This window comes from Hydra vulgaris, chromosome 15 (genome assembly GCF_038396675.1).
Source record: "Hydra vulgaris chromosome 15, alternate assembly HydraT2T_AEP".
NCBI classification, from domain to species: domain Eukaryota; kingdom Metazoa; phylum Cnidaria; class Hydrozoa; order Anthoathecata; family Hydridae; genus Hydra; species Hydra vulgaris.
Window position 1 is genome coordinate 6,802,278 of NC_088934.1, and position 25,866 is coordinate 6,828,143.

General features: G+C 27.9%; 1 protein-coding gene across 1 annotated transcript; it reads right to left on the minus strand.

Moving 5' to 3' along the window:
• Window positions 1–1,048: 1,048 nt before the first annotated feature.
• On the minus strand, window positions 1,049–6,123 carry LOC136091377 (uncharacterized). The gene is made up of 6 exons (XM_065818856.1): window positions 5,929–6,123; window positions 2,814–3,078; window positions 2,190–2,459; window positions 1,831–2,036; window positions 1,395–1,554; window positions 1,049–1,243 (listed from the first exon to the last, which is right to left on the minus strand). The coding sequence occupies exons 2-6, from the start codon at window positions 2,905–2,907 to the stop codon at window positions 1,101–1,103; spliced, it is 873 nt and encodes a 290-aa protein (XP_065674928.1). The 5' UTR covers window positions 2,908–3,078; window positions 5,929–6,123; the 3' UTR covers window positions 1,049–1,100.
• Window positions 6,124–25,866: the final 19,743 nt, after the last annotated feature.

Genomic DNA, 25,866 nt, shown 5'->3' on the forward strand with positions numbered 1-25,866 from the left:
TGATCTTTGTTTTCTGGCAAAAATCGAAAAAAACGGCTGATTAAAGCCTGTAGTGCTGATGCAACAAGTTAGGGGAACCTTTTGTACCTTTGACCACGTTGTACCTTTTGTCACTCTACTCTGTCGGCTTACTATTATTTTTTAAAAAAAAGGTGAAGTGCCAATTGAAATAACCCAGCCGGAAAACAACGTTGAAACCTAACGTTGAATTTACGTTGATTCAACATTTAGAGTGAAAGTTTTCTTCGACGTTAATTTATCAACTGTTTCATAATGCTCGCAACTAAAGCAAAAGTCTAGTCACTACTTGGAACACATCAGGCCGTTAAATTCCAGTGAAAATTTAAAAAAGATTATTTTAGAGTAAGTATTAAGCAAGAAATTATCAAAAAGGACAAAAGTCCAGTTAGAAAGCTTTATAATTTCAAATTATATAATTTAGTGGTAAGGATGGGCAGTACTGATTTCCGTATGTTTTTACGATTAGGGTTTTTCTTGCATAACTTTGTATCTGAACCCAGTTACTTTAAGGAACACAAACAGCTGTAAAAACGTGAGTGAGAAAGAAGCTATAATTTTTATTGGAGTTAGTCTTACCCAGAGGGCACGCGGACGTCCATAAGACGTCCATGGACGTCCGATATTGGACGAACGGACGTCCATTTTGGACGTCCATAAGACGTCCTATGGACGACTAAATGAAACGGCACTCGTCCGCCCATTTCGGACGTCTATTGACGTCCATGGACGTCTAAAATTGGACGAACGGAAGTCCATTTTAGACGTCCATAAGACGTCCTATAGACGACTAAATGAAACGGCATTCGCCCGTCCATTTTGGACAACTATGTCTATAATTTCTAATATTTTAGACGTCCATGGACGTCTAAAATATTTTTCAAAATATGTCTAACTAGATAGTCTAATTAGATATATCTGTGTGTCTAGGTAGAATTACATCTGTGACAGAGTATAAATATTATTTTAAAAACTTTGATCAGAATTTCAAATGCTTATAAAAAGGTGTGCTAAAATAAAAACAACTGAAAAATGTAAAAAGCATTTACTTTCAAAAGTAATAAATTTACAAAGCAACAATTTTAAGTTGCTTCTTCTTCGTCATCATCGTCAACGTCAGCATCGTTAACTATTTTTACTTTCGGCAACGCCCGCTTCAATAAATCGCCAACAAGGGCTTCGATAGTTGCGGCATCATAACCGGTTCTTTCAGATACTAAGCCTTCTAAACAAACAAAAAAGTAAATTACAATTGTTAGTCTTCTGAACAAAGAAATGGTTTTTATATAAACAATTTTTTATTTTTATATGTAAATATAAAAATAACTTTTTTTTTTAATTCAACTTAGGAATGCATAATACAATCATTGCCTAACCTTTAATACACTTGTAATGTTCTGTAGCTGTAAACTTTAGCTTGCCTTTCAATCCATCTTTACTAAATAAGTTTTGCACTTGTGGCACCATTAACTGGTTTAAAACATTTTTCACAGTTTTGCGTGGTGTTGCACCACCAATGGCTTTGATTTGAGTGATCTGAGAAATTGTTAAATTATTAAATCTAATAAGTTCTAAAATCTAATATCGTAAAAGTTAAATTTTATATTGCACCTTTACATTTTCACAAACACGATATACTAACGTTACAAGAAACATTACTTGAATAATCATCAGGAACATAATAGATTCCTGTTTCATTAGAGTTGACCACAAATAACATAAATAACATACAACTTTGTTGTATGTTATTTGTGGTCATCACCTGTTTTAATAGTATATAGAATATACTCCTGAAAAGTTTAATGTTTATACCTTGTTTTTCATAGCACTAGAACTTGCTCTGAGAATTTCCTCTTCTTCATTAAAACACTTAATATCTTTATGTGGGATTGTAATTATGACACCCACATCAGTAGCACCACTTTTTGGTTGTGTTTCCATGTTGTCCAATCGCTCCATAATTTTAATTTGATTTTGCTGCAACAATTCTAGTTTTATTAGCATGGCATACTGAAACTCTAAATATAAATTCTTTATTTGTATTGAAGCCAACAGGAAAAAACATTTATAAAACTAGAGGTAAAATTAGCTTTTAAAATTTTAAAAGAGAAAGATTATAAGAGCAGAGAAATAAAGATCATCACAAACCTTAATACCATGCAAAAACTTACGTTTATTTGTCATTTCCTTAAATGAAACACCACCATCACCTATCTTGAAAGATGTTGGATTTTTGTTAAAGTGGTACGATTCTAAATCCAATGATCGTTGGAAATCTTCATTTGGTCTTGGCTGTATTACACAGCCCACTTTACTTTTTTTCCATGGAGATATAAGTGGCACACCCATTTGAATTGGTGATGAAGAACCAGATGGTGTGCACTTTAAAACATTCAAATTTGGACTTGGAACTCGTTCCTTTGGGTTGAGTATATTTGAAACTATAAAATCAAAAAAAATAGAATAAAAAATTAAATAATCCCAGAACACACCAATTAAATACCCAACATATTAAAGCTCTATATACATTATTATCATAAATTGCATTGGTCTTATTTTATCAATTTTTTCTTCTTATTATACTAATTTCTTCAAGGTCCAGGGGTAACTATTGTGTAATTTTTGTTAAAACCTTATCTCAAGCCTATAACTGTGAAAAAATAACCTTGCTGAACAAAGAAACTACACAAGCAAGTTTCTGAAAATATTATCTTTATTACAAAATATATAACAGTATATCATCTGACAAAAAAAAAATGCAAACAGTTTTTAAATGAACCAATAGATACACTTACCAGGACGATCATCATTTTCATCTTCAGTTAAAAAGTTTAACATTGCCTGACATGTTTCATAACTTCCACACTCCAAAATAAATTCTAACAACATAAACTCTTGCCAGCCAGGTTCTGGACTAGCCCATTCAGATAAATAAACACCCACAGTTTTTTTTCCTCGTGGAGGATAGTATACTATATTTCTTCTGCATTAACCCAGTGAGTAGGTACTACTGTCTTAGTGTCAATACCATCTTCTTTAATTGCAACAGTACTGTACAACCTACAATTTTAGATAATTATAAACTAAATAGCAAATAAGTCATAACAATTAAACTTACTATTTATTATGTACAATATATCAATGCAAAATTGTAACTCTTGTATATTTTGAATTGTTTTGAGGATAAATTTTATGTTTTTGTAAAACATATATGATTCTAGAAATTAGCTTCATAGTTAAAAAATGTATAAACCTTCAATAAATACATAAAAAACAAAAAAATATGCAATTTCAAAAATTCACATTATTTAATAAAGATATTACAACTTTGTTATTTTTATATGGAATACACACACATTTTCTAAGTAAGTCATGCATGTTAATTGTTTGCATTGCTAGACTACAATTTTTGTTTTTGATATAGTATATATTAAGTATCTTAGATTCTACAAAGCTGTCAAAGAAATTGTTTAAACGATTCTTTTTGTAGATTTCACAAACTAATTGATCGTTTGGTAAAATGTTTTTAACAAAAACAACAAAATATTTCGTCATGAAACAAGCATTCTTAGAAACATCAATTTTAGTTATTAATTTTTCTTTACGTGGATCATCTAATTTATGTTCGCTTAGGCGTTTTGCAAGTTCTACTAAAGGGTTTTGTTTACCTCGTGCTAATGTTTTTAAATGTTGCAAAAAATTCTCAAACTGGAAGCAAGAAATCTCGTCCAAACTGCTTTCAAAATGTTCAACATCATCTGTTATATGAAGACAGTGAACGTTGTAGACACAAAATGTGTCACCAAAATGTTCATGAGTGTTAAACACAAAATACTCCAAAAGTTTTTTAGCATGGCTCAAATATATTCTCCTATTAACATTACTCTCCTCGCACAACATGCGGATTGCTAAAGATAAGCTAAGAAAATGTTTATACATTTTAGGATTGAGAATGTCCTTTAAGACAACAATACCCACATAAAGTAAGAATGTTCTTAGTTCTGTGGCTTTCCACCTATTTACATCTTCTAAAGACCTCGTTTGACGCACAAAATCTGATGGCAATTTTCCATTTAAATTAGTGAGTAAATGAGAAATCTCTTTTAAATAAGGTGTTGATAAACGACCATCAAATATTTGGGAATATGCACCTTTGTAGTAGTATAACATACGTCTCATAACACCTAAATTAACTAAGTGCATATAGTCTAGAGCAAAATCCTGAATCATGTCTAAACCTTCAATGTCAAACAGTGGAGTTCGTGTATGATGATGGCACCGACCATCTTTATCTTGTTGAGAGTATAATCCGACTTTTAAATCAGCATTGTTTCTATTTGCAATTGTTTCGTGACTTTTATCATAAACAATACGACCATGAACATAAAAACCACGCAAATTGCATCTCTCACATGCATAGTATCCTGAATGTTCAACTGTGCCTTTTAATAGTGCCCTAGCAGGAGCATCACATGTTATTGCAAACAAAGAAATATTAAAGATCTTACCAAATATTTCTTCTGGCTGTTTGAAAGTTTTTAACTCTTCTGCAAAATCTGCTAATAATTCTGAAGCACGTGGCTTTATTTCACCGCCATACAATCCAACAACAAATGGTTTAAAATGTCCAAATTGACAAAGTATAGGCCAAACTTGGTAGACACTGGATTCAAAGAGTGGTAGACCATCTACATTACATATAAGATTAATTTTAGTGGAGTTGAAGTCTTGAACTTGCAATATATTTTTAATACCTTGTTTTATGCCAAAATAAATGTAATTTCCATTTTTTAAAGATGCTGTTTTCACAACTCTTCTTGTACACAAAAGTGTCCTTGCATCTTTTGGCATTTCCTGGTGCCCATGACGATTTAAAATTGTCAATAAATCATTGGTACATTGCCTTGTGCAGTTGTGTTTTAAACTCCAGTTTTTTATTTCATTTTGAAAAATATTTGTTTCAAATGGCTCTTTTTCAATATCACTATTGTTAAAGACATACATTTCTTCCTGATCACCATCTTTAATATCTGTGAATCTCTCTATCTGATTTTTAATAATTGAATCAGAAGAAAAAACATATTTTTGTAGTACCCCATTACTAAATGTTGGCCTTAAGGCACTAGTTACATTTGGATAAATAACATTATCTGCAGCAAATTTACATACAGAGTCACTATCTGCACTCTCTAAATCTTCAGAATCTGAACTTTTAAAATCTTCCTTTAGAATAAAAGATTAGGAAAATTCACAGACAGCTTTTCTAGAATTTCGCCAGTCTGCAAGTCGCTTTCTACTAAACATAAATAATCTATTAATTTAACTTATACAAAAATTATAAATAGGTAAAAAGCAACTATATGGCTGCATCTTACTAAGTTTTATATTTTTTATGTTATATATGGCTATAACACTATAATTATTTAAGTGTTAAGTTTCAAAACAAATTTATATATATATTTATATTAAATATATATATATATTATATATATATATATAAATATATATTTATATATATTTAATATATATATATATATATATATATATATATATATATATAATATATATATATATATATATACATATATATAAGTATATATATATTTATATATATTTAATATATATAATATTAATATATATATATATATATATATATTAAATAAATATATATATATATATATATATATATATATATATATATATATATATATATACATTTATACACACATTTATATACACTGCAGTGTATATTTATAATTAGATACATGCATAAATTTTAACAATATTTTTATATATTTAGTATATATAACTATATTTAAATGTATATTATATATTTGAATACCAAAACATTGACATGAAAAAAAAAAAAAATTTACTTGAAATATAAAATACATTAAAACCCACTCGTACCTTTGTATTTTCTTATCGATAGAAACATTTTTTCTTTTTGTTAATCTAAGCTTCGAATCCATTATAATATATAAATGCAAAATTTAATAACACCACTTGGAGATGATCTCAGTTTTAAAGAGAATCACTTTACTTTAAACACACGTGGGTTGAAATAAAATAGTTCGTTCGGCCGGATCAGAATCGACCCGTTTCGTCTTAATAGGTCTGTTTTAGACTTGGACGAACGGACGAACATTGGACGTCCTATGGACGTCTAAATAGGTCCGTTTTAGACGTGGACGAACGGACGAACTTAGTACGTCCTATGGACGTCCTTGGACGTCCTGTGCCCGCTGGGTAGTTAGACAATGATCAAAAAAGTTAGACAGGTGCCCAGTACAGAAGCATTGAGTGAAGTGGGAGAAATTCTAGTCACTGATCATTTATATCTCTTATGTCATATGAAATGTATACCATTTTAGCGCAGATATTCAATTTATATATAGTTTATATCTAAATTTTGTTTATACTGCTTCATTGAAAATATTCACTCAATCTTAATATAATTGTTACAGAAAACGTTTACCGTTTAACGTTGTTTCATTAGTTACAAGGCTTTGAAAGAGCGCGTTCTCAAAATGCACGCAGTCATTTGAGAAAGATCTCTTAAGGGGCTGTTAAAATTTCAACATTTTCAAAAAAAAATAAATTGTTTTTAACTACTTTTACCTGTGAATGATTATAAAAATTGTTTTAAAAGTAGCAAATTAACCTATAACTATCTTAATTTGTCTATTTAAATAAATCTTAACGTGATATCTCTAGCAATGCCATAGCAACGCACTTGTTTAACTGTATACATCCTACATTTTACCTTTATTTAACCCTAATGTGTGTTATAATTGTAATGTTCAAGCTTAAACAGCTTCTTTATGAACTTTTCTAGAATTTTTGTAAAGGTTGCTACATCAAGTACGACAATTTAAATCAGTTTTAGTGTTTTTTATAGTATTTTATAAGCTTAGTTTTATTAGTCGAGTGAAGCAACGTACACAAACTCACCGTAAAAGGAAAGGATTTATTGGAAATCTTAATAAATCTGTGAACATTGATAGTGTTTCTGATAATGTTAGTATTGAGTTGCCAACAATTAATTTATATTGTTTGGGAACAAAATAATGAAAACTCACTTAATTTGTCAGCTTCGTCTTGAAAAGTTGAAGACTTAGAAGATACACTTGTTTTGAAACCTTGTATATCTGGTTATCGTATCATTAATGTTGCTGTTTTGGTTTCTGTTTTAAGTTCTTTTTTGTGTCCAGAATGTGGTAGTCCCACACTCTCATTAGGTGAGAGATATAATAAATGACATGGTTTATCTTCTTTATTATATCTTAAGTGTCAAAAAAAAGATTGCAACTATCTTCATCAGTTCTACACCTCTATCAATGATAATAAAAAAGGATTTGATATTATTAAGCGAATAATTTAATGAAATATCTGTTCCACTCATATCATAGACCTGCCTTATAACAACACTATGGTTCAGTATGGAAAGGTAGAAATGACTCAATTTCTTTGTATTTTAGTTGGCGTAAAGTCATTTTTTGGTCATTTTAGGGGTATTTTGTGGTTACTATGGCAACATTATTCTTAATTTAATATAAGCATGTTACCAATAATCATTATTTGTAAAAATGCTTAGATTTAAAATCAGAGGGGGGTACCCCCTTAAGCGAGTTAAAACTTTTTCCTTTTGGAATTCAATTATTATTATATTAAGATTTCTTAGTTTAGAAATATTACATAAAGAATCATATTAAGATAAATAATCATCGTTATATTTGATATTATCATATTATATTATATTTATATTTATCATATTATATATATTATATTTAAGTAAGTATAGAAATATATTATATTTAAGTAAGTATAGAAAATAGTTATATATAAAAAGTTTTTATGAGATATAAAGTAGAAAGAATTACTACAATTAATTTTTTAAATCGTTTACATTTTTTTTGTTTTAGTTTTTCTTTTAGCTTTATTTTTTTTTTAGCAGTTTTTATTATTTTATTTTTTAGGAGGAAAATAGGGGTATGGATGAAACCTAATTATTTTTTATGCAACAAAAAAGTTATACTAATGCTATTTCCATAAAATTGGTTGTTACTACTTTGAAATATCTGTGATGTCATTAACTATTTTTGTTCTTTTTTAAAAAATTTATTAAAAATAAATTAAAATTTTGTGCCAACGCTGACATGGCATGTCACAGGTTACTGCATGTAAAGGTTTATTTTTGTTTATGAAGATTACAGTTCTCATGAAAAAAAAATGAAGTTAAAGAGTATTGTTTGTATATATTTATTTTGTTTACTTTGAATCTTTTCAAATTTTCTTGCGTTATTTTTAAAATTTTTGTTTGCTCATGTTTATTGTTTGCATATACGCTTTTTTGATAAGTATGTGTATGTGGTAATATGCGCTTTATAGTTGTTTTATCAATGTTTTTTTATAATAATGTAAAGCGTGTTTTTATTGTTTGTGTATGTGTTGATATGTGTTATATAATTGTTGTATATACAGTTGGTACATGTGTTTATATTATGTTGTTTCCATGTTTTCAAAGTGCTATGACTTGGTAAATGTGTAGAGCAAGATTTGTCAACCTTGCAAGCTATGTGATGTACTTATAACAGGGGTACACAACAGTGTTTGGTGTCATACTGTTACTGCTTTATTTTTAGGTGTTTTCAAGCCTTTATTATTAATTATTCTAAAATTGCATAATAATGTATTTTAATAACATTTTGCATAATGTTGTTACTTATGTTCTGTTATATATGAATGTTATGTTACTTAAGTTATGTTATATGCATATTAAATTAACTTATGGTGTGTACTATTGTTGAGTGTTGTTGTTGTGATGTTGTTATTTTGTTATCTTTTGAGTTGATAGACATTTGGCTTACTTTCATGTTGGTGTCTATTGTTAAAAATGATAAATAGGTAATATAATTATTTAAAATCACTGCTTTTAATCATTCACTATAAGCCAAGACAAATTATTTTGCCATATATACAATTTGTTTTATCTCAATTTGATTTTTTGTCCTTAATGCTGTTTACTACATGATTTTGCAATAAATATTTTGGAATCATGATGTTTCAGCATAAATTATTTTGTAAAAGCTAACATGAAATAATAATCTTTTACAACTACTATTCTGGTAAATCACAACAGCTTTTCGCTTTAAGGTATATTGATTTTCAATATAAAGTCATAAGATTATTGTACAATTTTATTTTAAATGACAGTTTATTATTTATAAAAATTATTTGTGTGTGCTATTTAGAGTAGAAAGAAAATTTTATAGTAAAGATCACAGTCTTCAGGGTTAGTTTAAGATTTTTGTTACTACTTTCAATTAAAAGTGAAGTTTAAATGGATGATATTAGGCTAGAAGCTGATATTAGTTTAGAAAATGGAAATGTTAATAAGCAAGTTAATCTTCGCAGAAATAAAAGAGATAGGCTTAGGTGAGATAAATTTAATAATTAACAAAATGCTAGAAATGCTGCATGGCAAGCAGCAAATAGTTTGAATCTAAATGAGTAGAGCTTGGTTAGACAAGTTGAAAATAATCATTGCAGAAATGAAAGAGATAGGCTTATGCGAGATGAAATTAATAAATAAAATGATAAAATGCTAGAAATGCTGCTAGATATGAAAGAATGCATTGTCTAGCAAGAAGTAATACTATTCCAGATTATTATTATTTAGGAGAAATGAATTATATTTGTCAGCATTGTGGTGCTAAGAAATTTCCTGATGAAACAAATTTTTTATGCTGTCTTAATAGAAAGGTAGTTTTGTCGCAACCTTCATCATTTCCACAAGATTTAGAAGATGTACTTAAAGGAAACTATGCAGATGGAAATGCCAATCTGAATTTTTTGAAATATATTCGAAATTTTAATGTCTGTCTTTCTTTTGCTTCATTTAAAGCTAATGTACCGTCAACCGGGGTAAATTTTTTCAGCGGACAACAGACAGTTTTCGAAGAAAATATTAAACTGTTTTATTAAAATCAATACAAAATGGAAATATTTTTGTGGATCGTACCACTGTAATTATAAAGAACATGAAGAAATTTTGGCTTTCAGCTTTCCAATATGGTATTAGCATAAATGAACGATCTGAAAATCAAAAAATCAAAATCGGGAAATGGGGTCGTTCCGGACACTTGAAGCTTGGGATTTTTAAAGTTGAAATTTCAACATCAAGGATTTTAAAATGAATGTATAACTATGTAAAAAAGCTGCTTAATTTAATTTTTATTTATTTCAAATAACAAAAAAAAAAGAACAAAAAAACTATTGATAAACTATTTCAAATACACATATAATTAATGATAAAACAATGAATATTTATCACTTCTACTCCTAACTTTGATCTTGATCGTTTAATGTTTAAAGCATTTCTGCCAGTAATATTGTTTCGTTTCATAAATGAATTTAACCAGTCATTTCTAGGTATCTGCAAATTGCAACAGTATACCCAGTATACGATTTTTGAGGAAATCAAAAGCCACCATTCTGACTTCTAATCTTCCGATAGGAAAATCCAAATCAGTGACAGCTTCTAGCATTTGAGCAATGAGTACCTCATCTGCTTTGCTATAATTGTCTGGCCTCCAACCTTTAAGGTGGGTTTTCTAATGTGATCATGCAATGTTGATTTTTTGACTTAATGCTTATCAGCAGCTTTTCGAATACTCATGCCTTTACTGTGATCTTCTATAGTTTTTTTTATATCTTCTTTAGAGCTTGTTCCACACAACACTTTTAAGTTTAGTTAACGTTTTAGAAACTGAAGTAGAATAATAAGTAATGCTCTGTCCTAAGTCACCCCGCTGTCCGAAGTCACCCCAGTTGGCTGTAGTTCAATGAATCATGGGCCGCCATGTTTTAGAATATGAAGTCAAGTTTTTCATTGTATAGGTAATCTTAGGCCAAGTCAAGATGTTCCGCTGACATATTGTCAACTATTTATCTATGATCCACTTGCAGCTGTAAATTTTAGAATGCGACAACGTGCTAATGATCTTTGCTTAAATGATTTAATGTTTCGATTGCAAAATATTATTAGTGAAGAGAACCCAATTGCTCCTGCATTTAAAAACATAGCTGAAATGGAAGGTGAAGAAATTCGCCGAGCAGCTATAGAAGGTCGCTCAGTTGTAAAAGTGTCTTTACTTGAAGAGCAAGATAGATGTTGCTATAATCTCCCTTCACTTGGTGATGTCGCAGTTTTATTTGTTTGCAAAGATGGTGCTTCACCTGCTTCCAAGTTGAGTTATTATTTACCCAAGAGGTCATCCTCTTAAACCTATATCAAGTATGTCTGCCAACTTAGATCCTATGATTTATTCTCTATTTTTTCCAAGGGGTGATGCTGGTTTGCATAATCAATGTGCTACGTTGGTTAGAAATTAGGCTACATTATCTCAGTATTACAATTATAGACTTATAATTAGACAATTAACCTAAACAGAGAAGCGAGCAGTATGATGCCACAAACATGTAAGCGACCTTGGAAATGATCATAATATTAGACCATGCTGTGTTGTAGTTTTGCCATCAACAATGTAGGAAGTCCTAGAGCTTTATTTAATTTAATTTGTTTAAATATAGAAGTTTTATTAAAAAATGTTTGTTCCAGGTTTTTTACTTTCCTGTTTTCAGATTTTTAAGAACTAAGCAAGTTTTGTTTTATATTTTAGTGCAATTGGAAAGAGCTGAAAACTATTTTATAGAGCGTTTGGAATTAGATGAATTGATTTTTAGTCACTTCAGATCACTTTAGTGTTATTTTTTATTATTAGAAGGGTTAATAATAATAAAAATTTTTCGACGAAATTTTAGAAAAACTGGTACTGATTTTAGTAAGTTTGTAGGGTATATTCTTTATTAGATATATATTTCATGTATTTAACATGGAAAACTGTCTGTAATTTGTTGACAAATAAGTTTATATACATAAATGTGCCGATATCTTAGTATATTTTATATTTCTCTGTATATGAATATTTTCTCTTTGAAAATATTAATATACACATACTCTTGAATTCCTTTATTTTTTTTATTACTAAAGAGTAAAATATACTGACTGATATTGCTTCATTTTTTACACTTTTAGATTGTGTATTGTAGTCTAGATTCTTTGTTAAATTATAATTTATTGATGTAAATAAATATTGATTAATTTTGATAAACATATATATATATATATATATATATATATATATATATATATATATATATATATATATATATATATATATATATATATATATATAGATAGATAGATATATATATATATATATATATATATACATATATATATATATATATATATATATATATATATATATATATATATATATATATATATATATATGTGTGGCTAATAATAGGCAAAGAATTAATTTGTGTAAATTATAATAGGTAAAAATAATTGTTGTCCAAATAAAAGAGATAGAGCTAGGCAAAGAAAAATTAGTCATTGTTGAAATGTAAAAAATGCTGCTTGGCGAGCAGAAAACTTACTTGCCAGAATTCAGTGTCAAGCAGTGTTAATGTTTGTTTATTTGATTTTAAACACTTTAGAACAATACTAGGAATGAATTTTACTTTACTTATAGTAACAGTTAATAACAGTTTTAAATTAAAATGATTTTAATTTTTTTTATAAATTCAAACATAATTATGCTATTTTTTCTTAAGTTGCCTTTGTCATCACTTGATTAGTTTGCTTACTGTTGAACCATGGTTTTAATTTTGTAAATTTAATGATATGAAATTTACTCTATTAATCATTAGTCAATAGTTAGAGAGAAGCTGGAACTTCAATCAATAAAGGTAAAAATAATCTTGTTTACTGGTAACTTAATAAAACCAGTTAATATTATTTATTGCGTGACTTTTTTACTTTTTTTAATATGCTGCTTTGGAAACTCTTTCTCTCTTTTTCTCCCTCTCTCTCTCTATTAGATGAGAGTTAAATAAGAATTAGCACAGGGAGCATCAATAAAACATGTAATTACTGATCCCTTACGTATATCTTAATACCACAATTGATAATAACCATGTATATAAAATATTTTACGAGTTGCTTGCTTTTTTATGATATAATTGTTCAAATTGTTTAACCATAATTGTTCAATATTGTAATAAATTCTAAAATAAAGTCTTTAGTACAAGTATTTTAGTTGATAAAATATCTTATTAATTTGTGGTGTTATTTGGCGGTGTTTTTACGTTAAATTGTCTAGCCTTTTGATAATCTTTTCTTTTTTAATTATTTTGGAGAGACATAGTAATGTCTGTAATGTGTGCTTACAAAAATCTTATGCTATGCGTTATTGTTTCTGTGTTTTGTGTTTATAGATCTGGGCTGTTATAGCTATTTTTTTAATTCTTTATATTTTCTGTTATATTATTATCCTAATTCTACTAACAATAAAATGCAAAAGATTAATTACAATTTTTAATTACTTTTGTAATTAAAAATTGTAATTAATTTTTATTTCTATTTTAGGTGTTGACAGGCTTTACTTGACTTTCCTTTTATGGTATCTGCTATGTGTAACAGATTTTTAAAAAAATTTACTTATGTTAATGTAGTCTTTTTTTGTCGTTAACTATAAGCAATGATTTAATTACTAATAACCCGTATTACGGGTTGCTTACTGCTAGTAGTTTATTAATTATAATTAGTTTATATTATGGTAGTAAAACTCTCTCAGTTTATATTAAATCACAATGTATATCCTTCAGGGTAAGCATTTGTTTATATTTAATATATAATTAATTATAATTTATACCATATAAATGGAGCTATTCGATTTATCTAATTTTATAAAAGATTATGATATATGCCGTTTTAGTGGAGTAACTTGTTTTTTAAAAATGTAAATCATTTTAGTAGAATCTTTTATACTTAAGTTTATATTCAGATATACCCTTTATTATTATATATAACTTAAATTTATTTTAACTTATATTCATATTTAATTTATACTCTTTAAATGGAAATATTTGTTTTAAACTTTTTATTGTTCTATCGCTTTTTACTTTGTTTAATTTTGATCATAATTGGGGAAATGTTCGTTTTATATTTATGTATAATTCTTTAAAGTAATGCCTTTGACCGTAAATATTTGTTTTATACTAAGTAATATATTTAATTATATTTTAAAACCGCATTATGGCGTGGTTAGTATTCAAAAATGTATACCGTTGCAGTTATTTGTTTTTTACATAGTTTATATCTTATTATTTTATATACCTTTAATCTAAGAATATTGTTTTACACAGTTAATTTTTAATAACAATTTATTCCATTAAAGTGGGGTTATTTGTTTAATATCTAGTTCACATTTAACTCAAACTTTATACCGTTTTAAATCTAGTTTATGTACAGTTATAACTTATACCGCTTTCTTGGAGTAATACGCATTATACTTTGTTTATACAAATTAACTATTGATATCGTTTTAGTGAAATTATTCGTTTTTAAAACTGTATGCCCTCCAAGTGTTGTTATTTGTATTATACTTAGTTTATATATAAATATAATTTATACCGTTTTCATCGAGTAACTCGTATTATGATTACTTAATACTTAGTTAAAATAAAGTTGTAATTTATACCGTTATAGCGAAGCTATTCATTTAAAAATGTATACCATTTTAATGGAGTTGTTTGTATTTTTTATATTTATTCCATTTTAAAAATACAAACAACTCCAAATGGACTTTTAACGCGAGTTTCCACTCATCCGTTTTTTCACGGGAACGGGAAAAGGAAGGGAAAAATAATCACGTGGGCATGCGCATTATAAAATTTAATTTGTTCGAAGTAAAACTGCGCATGCTCACGTGATTATTCTTTCCTTTCCCATCCCGTTCCAGCAGAAAAACGGATGAGTGGAAACTCACCTTTATGTTTTATGCTTAGTTAACATTTAACTATAATTAATACCCTAGTACTGAAAATACTCTTTTAACGCTTAGTTTATATTAAATAAGAATAAATGCCGTTAACATGGAGTTATTTGTTTTATACTAATGCAGATATAATTATAACTTAACCGTTTAGTTGATTGTTTAATAAATTTGTATTATAAAAATTTGCAGCTTTATAGCAAAAATATTTGTTTTACATTTAGTTTATATTCACAAACAGCGATAAACTGAATAAATCTGTGTACCACCAAGCAACACGAACTCGTCAGCCACAGACAAAAAATGGTAAACACCCAAATAAAACTATTAGAATCCATTAGATAAATACACAAAATTTTTTTACAAAAACCAAAACAACTGTTAATAAATGCCATCGTTGCGGTAATCATAATGTGATAAACCAATTAACACAATATAACAAAATAGCTTAAATTATTAAACATAAAGCACAACAATATAGCAGATGTACCACAAAAAATTCAAAGACACACATTAATTATAATAGGGAGAGTGTGCGCATATTTACTTAAAGAAAGAGTATAAAAATATATCAGCGTTAAATAAAATTGAAAATTATGTAGTATAATACCAGATTCTCATCAGGAAATGGATATAGTATTGACCCTTATAAGGAATCAATACTCTGGTATATGATGTTTCTAATGTTTTAATGCTCATTTTTAGAAACCCCCGTCGGGATATCATCCTCAAAACAAGCAAGTAAAACCCACCTCTATGACGTCAAAGCCTTCTTATGTTGTAACATTTGATAGGGCATACTACTGTAAAGCCAAACACCCTAACACTCTTCCATTTAAAAAAATACGTACTGATATACTTTTAGGAAAGTTAGTAGAATTTATTACACAGGAGGTAGTCTTAAAATAATACCAAACAGCCTAATAAGTGCTGAGTACTTATTTTGTACTTATACTAACAAATTCTACCCAAACGTAACTTATAGAACGTACATTATATACTCTTAAAAAAATAACTACAAATAGTAAAAAAATAAATTAAAATACAAAATGAAATAAAAATTGAACATGTAACTTACCATATCTTGATTGAAAAATAGAAACAAGTTTTGAAATTTGTGATACTGAAGTGGATTGTTTGTGCAACGCGAATGAGCAGATAATAAACGCATGTAAAAGTTTACTAAAGTGTACCACGATGATCTATGACGCATGTTGTGGTAAAACGGTGAAAAGCAGAAACAATAGAGAATATGCTCTTAGAGTTAAATTTCAACAGATGTATATGCGATCGGTAAATAAAAGTGCCAATCAATTGGTAGATAAAAGTCTAAGATGATTGGTTGATGAAAATGATGCGGGTAAGTGTTTGAAGAACGTATAATAAAGGGTAAATAAAAAGTTCCTGAAATCAGTAAGCAAAAGTAAGATACTTTTGAAAATAGTTGTGAGGGAGGGAAGAATATAAATAATAATATTAGTGTAAATAGACTGCTATAATGACACAGAGGAAAACAAAGTTATGTACTTATTTGTCTGTTAGGTCCTTGATGCACGACAAAATACATTAAAGCGAGTATTTTAAATAAATAAAAATACTCGCTTTAATGTATTTTGTCAATAATAAATTTATTGTAAATAAATTTAAGTTTATAAACAGTGGCGGATTTACCATATGCGAGGCCATAGGCAAGTTTTCTATTATATTAGTTGAGTTTTTAACTCTTGTGTTCTATTGTGTTTTGGATATTTATTAGAACGTAACGAAACAAAAAACGCACATAGGTTTTAAATGTACATTAAGTATTTTTTTTATTTTGGATAAAGATGCACTAATAACCTTTCTGACTTTTAAAGAAGCAAACTCATCAATTAAATCAGAACAGTCCAAGGACCGACTTATTTTATTTTCAATGGAAATTAAAGCTAATGCAGATAAGCGGTCTTGACCCATAGTGGAACGTAAATAGTTTTTTATGAGTTTTAATTTGAAAATTTTTATGAGTTTTTAATTTGGTTTTTTACATTATTCAATACTTACATTATACCAAAAAATTGTAACTCGCACACAATCATAACAAAACATTTTTTATAGCAACAACAATCATACTATAGCTATAGCAATATAACAAACTATAACAAACGAGAAACTAAAAACAAAATTGTTGTCAGGAAAAATGAAAAGGTCGTTAATGAAGACAAAAATGGCATAGCGACGTCAAACAAATATAATACTACAGAAACCACAAATCTTTTCAATATAAAACCAAAAACGTACCAGGATTTTGTATATTAAAATGTACATAAAGAACTCAACTCATAAAATGCATAAAGACTCAAAGTCAGAAGGAAGGAACAAGCGTCCTCATGAAAACATTAATGTAAAATAATAAAAGTAGTATGTAAATGTGATAAATTAGTAAAAGAAAAATCAGTCTTTGTTGTAAGTTCTGTAACGTCGAGTCTAATCAAAAGCCAAAATGTAAGACAATATTATATAAAATGTAAAGACAATATTATATAAAATAGATAAACAAACAAACAAAAAGTCATTCAGTTAGGAGGATGGAAAAACAGAAAAAGCCTTTGAGACGTGTAGGTGTATATGGGCAAAGATATATTTGTCACAGTCATTGTCAATGTATATGAGACTAGAAACCGCATACTCTTTCATATGGTTGCCAGGCATTATGTATAACGCAAAAAAAAATTGCTACATACATAATAATAGATGTATATGTAAAGTTGAATATTTTATAAAAATACTGTTTATAAAAATACTGTACGCATACATTATATTGAATTTTAATAAATGAGTTTCGTTGTTTATATTTATTGTACTAAGAAAATTTTTTTATATTACTTGTACTAAGAAAAAAAAATGCGAGGCCACCTGAGCGCGAGGCCACCGGCAAATGCCTGCTTTGCCTGTGCTTAAAACCGCCGCTGTTTACAAACTGCAAGGTTTAAATTTAAATTCAGTAAAATTAGTTTTAAACGGTTTGAACTATCATTTTTTTGTCGAATTTGTTTTAGCAATCTGCAATAAACTAAAAAATGCGCGAATCCCCACGAACAACCTCATCAACTAAAATTTCAACGTTGAATCAACGTAAAGATGCCGGGCGGGAATAGTCCATGACGACTCTTCTTACCGTAAAACATGATACTTGGGATAGATGGTATCGATCCACATGTAGTTATAAGTTTTGACTCTTAAAAAGTAAATATTTGTATTAATCTTATTCTAATTTTTAAAATATGATAAATTGTTGTTTGATTCATCTACGACACTATAAACATTACCCAACATCATTTTTTTGTTATGGAAAAGTTTGGATGATTATGTCTGACCGTAAATAGGGATTTATTATTTATTTATTATTTATTTAACTTTTATTTCGCTGATTAAACAATATTACAATTTTTCATATAAAATAAATAACATCGTAAACATAAAAAAACCTTTATAAAAAACGTTTTTAATCTTTTTAATTTATAATATATATATATATATATATACTGTTATAATCAGTCAGGGACTCAAAGAAGGTAAGGATGATGCGTTTATCATCACAACCTTTTCATAGAGCCCCTTTATTCACTATTGAAATAAAAATAAAAAAACACTTTAATTTTTAAAGAAAAATAAAAAATTTAATAAAATTAAAACACATAAGAAGAAAAAAATAAAAAATAAATAAAAAGAAAAATATTTTAAAAAATCTGAAAACAAATACTGTAAACTATAATATATATGTCAGGAATTAAGGAGATGCATTTTAGTTTGTTGTTTAAACGATGAAATGCTTTTTAGGTCTTTAATATTTTTATTTTGGAAACGATTCCATATTGATAGACCTCGGTTTGTAATTAGAAAACTTGACTGCTGTGATTTAATTTTTCCTAGTTGATAGTCGTTCCTGGTATTTGAACATCAAAAACATTTTGCCCATTGCTGTTTAGTAGGGGTTTAAATCTTCTTGCTGTGCAGCAATTGGTTTCAGGATATTCCGGTTCCATGAACCGGAATTTCCTGAAATAAAAATTAGCATTCTAGTAAAAAAAAAGTTTCAGAACTCAAATTTATCATATTTGAATAAGGATTAAATAACATGATTACAACCAAAAGTTTAAATAAATCAAAAGTTTAAATCACTTAATTTATAATATTAAAATATAAATCTTAAACCCTTATAAAAGTTATATTATTTATCCTCACATTTTTTTTTTTGTTTTTCAAGCAGCGACGAAGTGTAGCTTCAGCTCACTTAAAGCCATAGCTCTTGAGGATTTTTTCTTATAGTCTCTAACTATATCTGAAATATAAATATATAAACCATTGATAAACAATTATAATCAAGTTTTATTTAACTCAAAAAATATTCAGTGTATTTGCAGTTCATTTTATATTTAAGAAAACTGAATTCTGTTCTGTTATTAAATTTATATAATAACAATTTTCGAATACTTATTTAATTATTTATTATTTATTTGTTCAACAACTTCAGCATCATAATCATAGTTTATTGAATAATACACGGGACAAAATGACGAGCTCGTCATTTTTCATCCTTTATCTTGCCAATTTAAAAAAATTTGTTTTCATTTCCATAAGGTGCTAATTGATATTTATTCACGATAATAGGTAGTATTTACACTATGCTAAGTAATAGAAGTGCCGGATCTAGCTCATTTTTTTACCTCCATAAACCGAACCATAATCTGACATCATACTTCAACTATGGTCGTAACCATAATTTCTTAATTTATTTAGACCATAAACCCAACCATAATTTCTTAACTCATTTCAACCATTATCTTAACCATAATTCCTGAGCCAATAATAAAGTAATATAAAGTATAAATATAAAGAAAAATATAAAAATTTCAAAATTATAAAATTAATTTTATAATATTTGGCTCATGAATATTTAGCGTAAATATAATATAGCTCAATTTTTTAAGTTAAGCGTAAATGTAATATAACTACGCATAATAGTAAAATTGTCCTATTAAAACATAAAAACTTCCAGATTGTCCAATTTTTTTATTGCCAGAGTTCAATGTAACCACTAATCTTCTTCCATTAGCAACACTAGGCATGGAATCGGTATAATTTCTTTAAAATGAGATAGTAGTTGTAGAATCAATTGTTTCTTTTGATTGATACAATAGTCCAGCTGATGTATTATTAAATGAGGTAGTGTTAGCACCTTTCCATGAATAAAGATAAAAATCTTCTCAACCAGATGAGCAGTAAAAACATTTAATAACATTTAATTTAAAAGTATTTCATTTCAACATCATATCCAGGAAGTACTGTATAATTATTATAGTTATACAGCGTCCAAGGTTGTATAACAGAGTTAGTATTTACAGGAGAATTGAGTGCGTCATACATGCGTACTCTTGATTCCCACCAATCTACCAATAACATTCATTCTAATATATTGTGAATAAGCACCATTACCATTTCCTATAGCATCCAATAATATATATTCTCTATCATAAGTTGTGTTCATATATCTAAATGCTGATGAGTATAATTTAGGAGATGAAATTGGTTGTGGTATTGATGGACTTTAGGTAATCAAAGGTTGTAACCGATATGTTAGTGTATAACCAGTTTTATTGAGCAATTAAATTGTTAGATTGGTTTTAAATGGTAAATCAAGTGTAAAGTATCCTCCTAAATCATTATTAGTAAACACATTACAACCTTGTAAAGAGTTTGTATAAAATTGTCCACCAACAAGTAGAAGCTAACAAAATATCACAGGCTAAAGGTATAGTATTTATTCAGGTATTATCTGTTGAAGAAGATGAATCTCCTATGCAAAGTGTAATATCTGCTTATATTTTAATAAATACATTACCTGGTACACTTCCAATAATAATTGTTCCTTTAATTGCTAACCATAATCTTCTGAGAATACCAGGACCACCATTTCGAATAAAAATTGCTGATCCATCAGCACCTGTATATGGTGCAAGAGTCTGTGATTTTACTCCAAGGTATGTTAAACTTGAATTTGGTATTATTTCTAAAATGCTAGGAATAGATATTATTTTATGAACATAATTTTTTGTAGCAGCGTCATTTGAGTTAGTAGGTTCTGCTACATTTATTAATTTATTAGAATTCATGTTAATATTACTAGTTGCATTATATTATAATATTGCAATACTCTGAAAATTATATCTCGTTTTTTAAAAATCTATTTATTTTAAAAAAACGAGATATGATTTTCAGAATATTATTAATAATCTGAGGTAATTTTTTTTTATAGTCTAGTTAAAATATTACAAAACAAGTAACAAATGGATTAACAACATCTCAAATGGATTAACAACATCTCAAGCTAGTAACTTTTTATTAGGAGAGATGGACAAAATAATGCAACTAGTAATATTAACATGAATTCTAATAAATTCATGTTAACATTACTAGTGTCCACAAAATGAAGTATTTCCAAATTTAAGTCTTTCACTATTATAATAAAGAGACTTTTTAAATAATTAACAATTTCAAATGGTGGTGGTTCTCCATAAGAGTCAAAACTTTTTTGACTCTGGAAAATCACCACCAACCAGATAAAAAGTTTTTTTTATCTCCGTCTTTATACCAGGAAATGCAATGAAATCTCCAGTATTTAATATTCCACATTCTTTTCTTTGTGTATTTTTAGGTAATTCATCTCTTACACCTAATGCACCTTTAAAATGATTTATTTTTTGTTTTTTAGCTGCATTGAAAATTTGTTAGTGGTTCTAAAACAAAAACAGTAAATTTTCTTTTACACTTTAAATGTAAAATAAAAGATATGTTTAATAGTTATAAATTTTATGAAATTTTTTTTTTAATGATTTTCATGTTCCTCTAGTTACTTTTTAATGTGGAAACAACTTTCTAAATGATGACTGTCCTTAAAAAAAATATATTTTATGGAAAGTTTTCATATTTTATTTAAAATACTTTAAAAACTTTATTCCTTCAAGTTTGATACGTTAATTATAGTTGTTATTAATCTTTTCCATTTTTAATTATAAACTATTGTTTTTTTTTCTTCTAAAATAACTCTTATGGCCTATTTGGCCTCTTTGACCAATGTGACTTTTTTAGCCACTTTGACTTCTTCGGCCTCTTTGACCTATAAATTATTGGGTTTTTTTTCTTTTAGTTTGTAGTGTCCATATGCTAATGTGTGAAATATCTGCATAAAAGTCTTCTGTCTTTATTTCGTATGCTAATCTGTATCTGTGAATAATAGTTTTGCTCGATCAGAATATTTATTCTTTATGTAATCGTAGTGAAATTCATACATTAGTGTTTTATTGAAATCTAATATACACATATCTAAGTAAATTGGTTTGCTACACTTTAATTTTTTTCTTTTCATGTGTAATGCTATTAAGTTTTCATCAAATACTGTTCTCCTGTCATAGTTGGGTTGAGATGCTAATTTAATACCCTTTAACTAACCTCATATCAATATAATTTTCAATAATCTCCATTGTTTTTCCAAATACTGAATTGATCATAAGTTTGAAAAAGTCTTTTTCAAAATCATTTGTTGCTTTAGTTCTTAGATTTGTATTTAGTTAAATGTTTTCACTTTCTTCAAACTTTATACCTCTATGAGTTTTTGTAATCTTTAATCCTAATCTTTCACAAAATTTAAGATTTTCATAATGAACTATATAATTTTTCTTATTATTCAAAATTTTTCAACTTTATCAACAGTTATTCTTTTGGGTGCAAGTGGATAATCATTATGATCATCATGTTGATTTTCAGGGTAATCTAAATCAACTTCCAGTATACAGGGAATTGATCTCCAGTTTATTAACTCATTTTCATCCATCCATTTAAAACCATGTGTAGGTAGTGGTTTACTCATTGCCCACCCATATAAATTATTAGCATCTAGATACTGTATATATGTTGGTTGTTTGCTTTGGTCATACTTATCACCTATGTACTTATTATTAAAAGTTCCTAATCTATTAGACATCATACTAATTCTACCTCTTATTCCTTTCTTTATCATCAATTTCATATCATAATCACTCAACAATTCAAATTTTATTTGTGTTTTTTTTAATGCTGCATCCCAAGCTAATTTTGTTGATGTATAATACCAAGCAGGATCTAATTTATAGCAATTAATAAAAACATCTGTAATTCTCAAATATATCAGTTAGTAACAACACATCTAAAACGTTGTACAAATCATGGTAATCTCTAAATGCTTTACAATTAAACTCGTTCCATACAATTACAATTTGTGCATGTGATTAATCATCATCACTTATCTTCATCGTTTAGTTTTGAAAAGAATGATTCTTTTGGTGGTAACTGTGTCTCAGAAAGTTTATTAATAGAACCAACCCAGTTATATTGGTACACACCTTTTCTTAGTAACAAATCTAATTTTTTACCTGAATATAATTTTCCGATATTTTCCAAATTAGAAAGCATAAATCTAAAACTGTCTATGAAACGAATCTCGCGTTTATCTTCAACAATCTTACCATCTTTAATAAACTCACCAACTTTAATTTTTCTAGAAAAGCTAGTATACTTTTCTTCATTGTTTGGTATACAACTCAACTCTCCTCCAGATAATTTCTTTATAAACAATGACAATCGTAACCAGATAAATTGTAAAGTTTAACTGGAAAGAATTCTGGAACTACATAATTCCAATTACAAACATTATGAGCAGTCACGTGGTTTATCATTTTCAAGATCTTTTCCACAACGGTGACATCCTGTTGCTGCATTAAAATCATCTTTATTTTCAGGAGTATATATCATCTTTTTTTTAAACTGAATCATGCTACAAATTTTTAAATACCTTCTTCTAAGCTGTCAACAAATTTTTGTGCAACATCATTTGTTTCATTACTTGCAGTAAATGTGACTGGACTGCTTTGGCAAAAATCATATAATGTAAAAATATAATACAATGTAAAAAATAGGGTTTAAATAGTTCAAACGTTTTTTTTTTATTTACTAACTGATAGTACTTTGACCAGGTTTTGTACTTTTTTTTAACATTTTTTTTCATTTTGGCAGTAGTTTATATTTTAGAAAATGTTTCTAAAATCACGGTATGCATAATCCAATTCGAACCACGCTTTAAATAGCAAATCAATATTTTGATCTATAAAATGAAAAAAAATGTAACAATAAAATAAGTATAATAAAAAGTTTTAGATTTTTATAGTAAAACTTACATCTAACTATTTTTTTGAAAATGATGAATGTGAATGAATATTACAGTTATCAGTAACGTTTTGAGGTTTGATCAGCAAAAATCATTTGCGCTAATTGTTACTAAATTACAGATAGGGGTTCTCAATCTACAGATAGGGGTTCTCAATCTACAGATAGGGGTTCTCAATCTACAGATAGGGGTTCTTAATCTACAGATAGGGGTTCTCAATCTACAGATAGGGGTTCTCAATCTACAGATAGGGGTTCTCAATCTACAGGTGTTTTAATTGGGGCACTATGATGTCAAAATTTCTGTCAATTTGAACATTCAAATTAATTTGAATGTTCAAATTGACAGCAGACAAAATTAAAAAAAATATTTTAGAATTTGCATCACAAGTTTTTTTGATGAAAGATAAGTTGTGATGAAAAGATATGCATCTTTTCATCTAAGTTATATTTTTGAGTCAGCGAGATCCTCCTGCACTACGGCTGACTTGATAACTGCTGTTACTGAAAGATTTTATTGTGAATTAGATGGAGGTAAGAGCTATTGCTCTTAACATATCTAAAGCTTTTAAAAAAGTTCTTCTCTGTAGTTAGTTCTCAAAATTTTTAGGCAGTAGTTTTAGCTGGTCTACTCTATAAACTTGCTTCTTTTTTATAAGGATCTCCATAAACTTGCTTCTTTTTATAAACATCTCCATAAACTTGCTTCTTCTTTATAAGAATCTCCACCAACTTGCTTTTTTTTTATAAGCATCTCCAAGAAGCCCAAAACTCTTCTTCATTTACAGTAACTTCTAGGGTACCTCAATGTTCTATCCTTGGTCCTGTTTTTTTTCCTATCTACATTAATAACTCTTCTCGAAACCTTACATCTAAAGTAGCTCTATTTGCTTATGATTCAACTTTACACTGATGTCTTGACAGAAAGTTTTTACTTTTCAGTCGCTTAGAACATCTTGAATCTGATATCACTTTTGTAACAGATTGGCACTATCAATGGCTTGTAAATTTTAACTTCAACAAAACTCAGTTCTTTACTGCAAACAACTGTTGCAATACTGTCTACAATTCATATATTGATGAACGGTAACCCACTCACTGAGTCCTCTTCTCTACTTTTTCTTAAATTATAGTTTACTTCTGACTTCTTATGGAAACCATTTGTACAATTGACTGCTAAACTAGCATTTGCTAAAGTTGTTCCTTTTAATCTTGCTTGCCATTTTCTCACTCCTGGTTCAATTTTCTACCTTTACAAATCTCTTATTCGCTTTTCTATGGAATACTGTTGTTATATTAGACCCGGTTTTTCTTATGATGTTCTTTTTCTTCTAGACAAGGTTCTAAAACGCATTCTAAGCGTATTTAGACCCGCTCTATCTGTCAAGCTCTTTCATCGTCGTAAAGATGCAACTCTTTCTATTTTCTGCAATTACTATATTAAATATGGTCGCTGCTCAAATGAGCATCTCTAGTTACGTTAACTAAAACTCTCTCTCGACTCGCTATTCAGCAAAGTCTCATTCTTTTACTGTATCTTTTCCAGCATGCTCAAAAAAACTTATTTTGAAAAAATAAGTTTTTAGAGCATGCTGGAAAAAAAAATTTTGAAGTGTTTAAAATATTCATTAGTAGGTCTTTAAAAAAAGTGCATTTAAAATATATATTTTTTTAAATATGCACTTTTAGTTCATGTCCTCAGTTA

Bases quoted from the DNA above. Each gene is read 5' to 3' on its own strand.
- LOC136091377 (XM_065818856.1), bottom strand. From the start codon at position 2,907: ATGTTGTTAGAATTTATTTTGGAGTGTGGAAGTTATGAAACATGTCAG. The intron at 2,460-2,813 runs GTAAGTGTATCT...TTGATTTTATAG, and splicing joins TGAAAATGATGATCGTCCTG to TTTCAAATATACTCAACCCA. The intron at 1,555-1,830 runs GTATAAACATTA...ACAATTTCTCAG, and splicing joins CTAGTGCTATGAAAAACAAG to ATCACTCAAATCAAAGCCAT.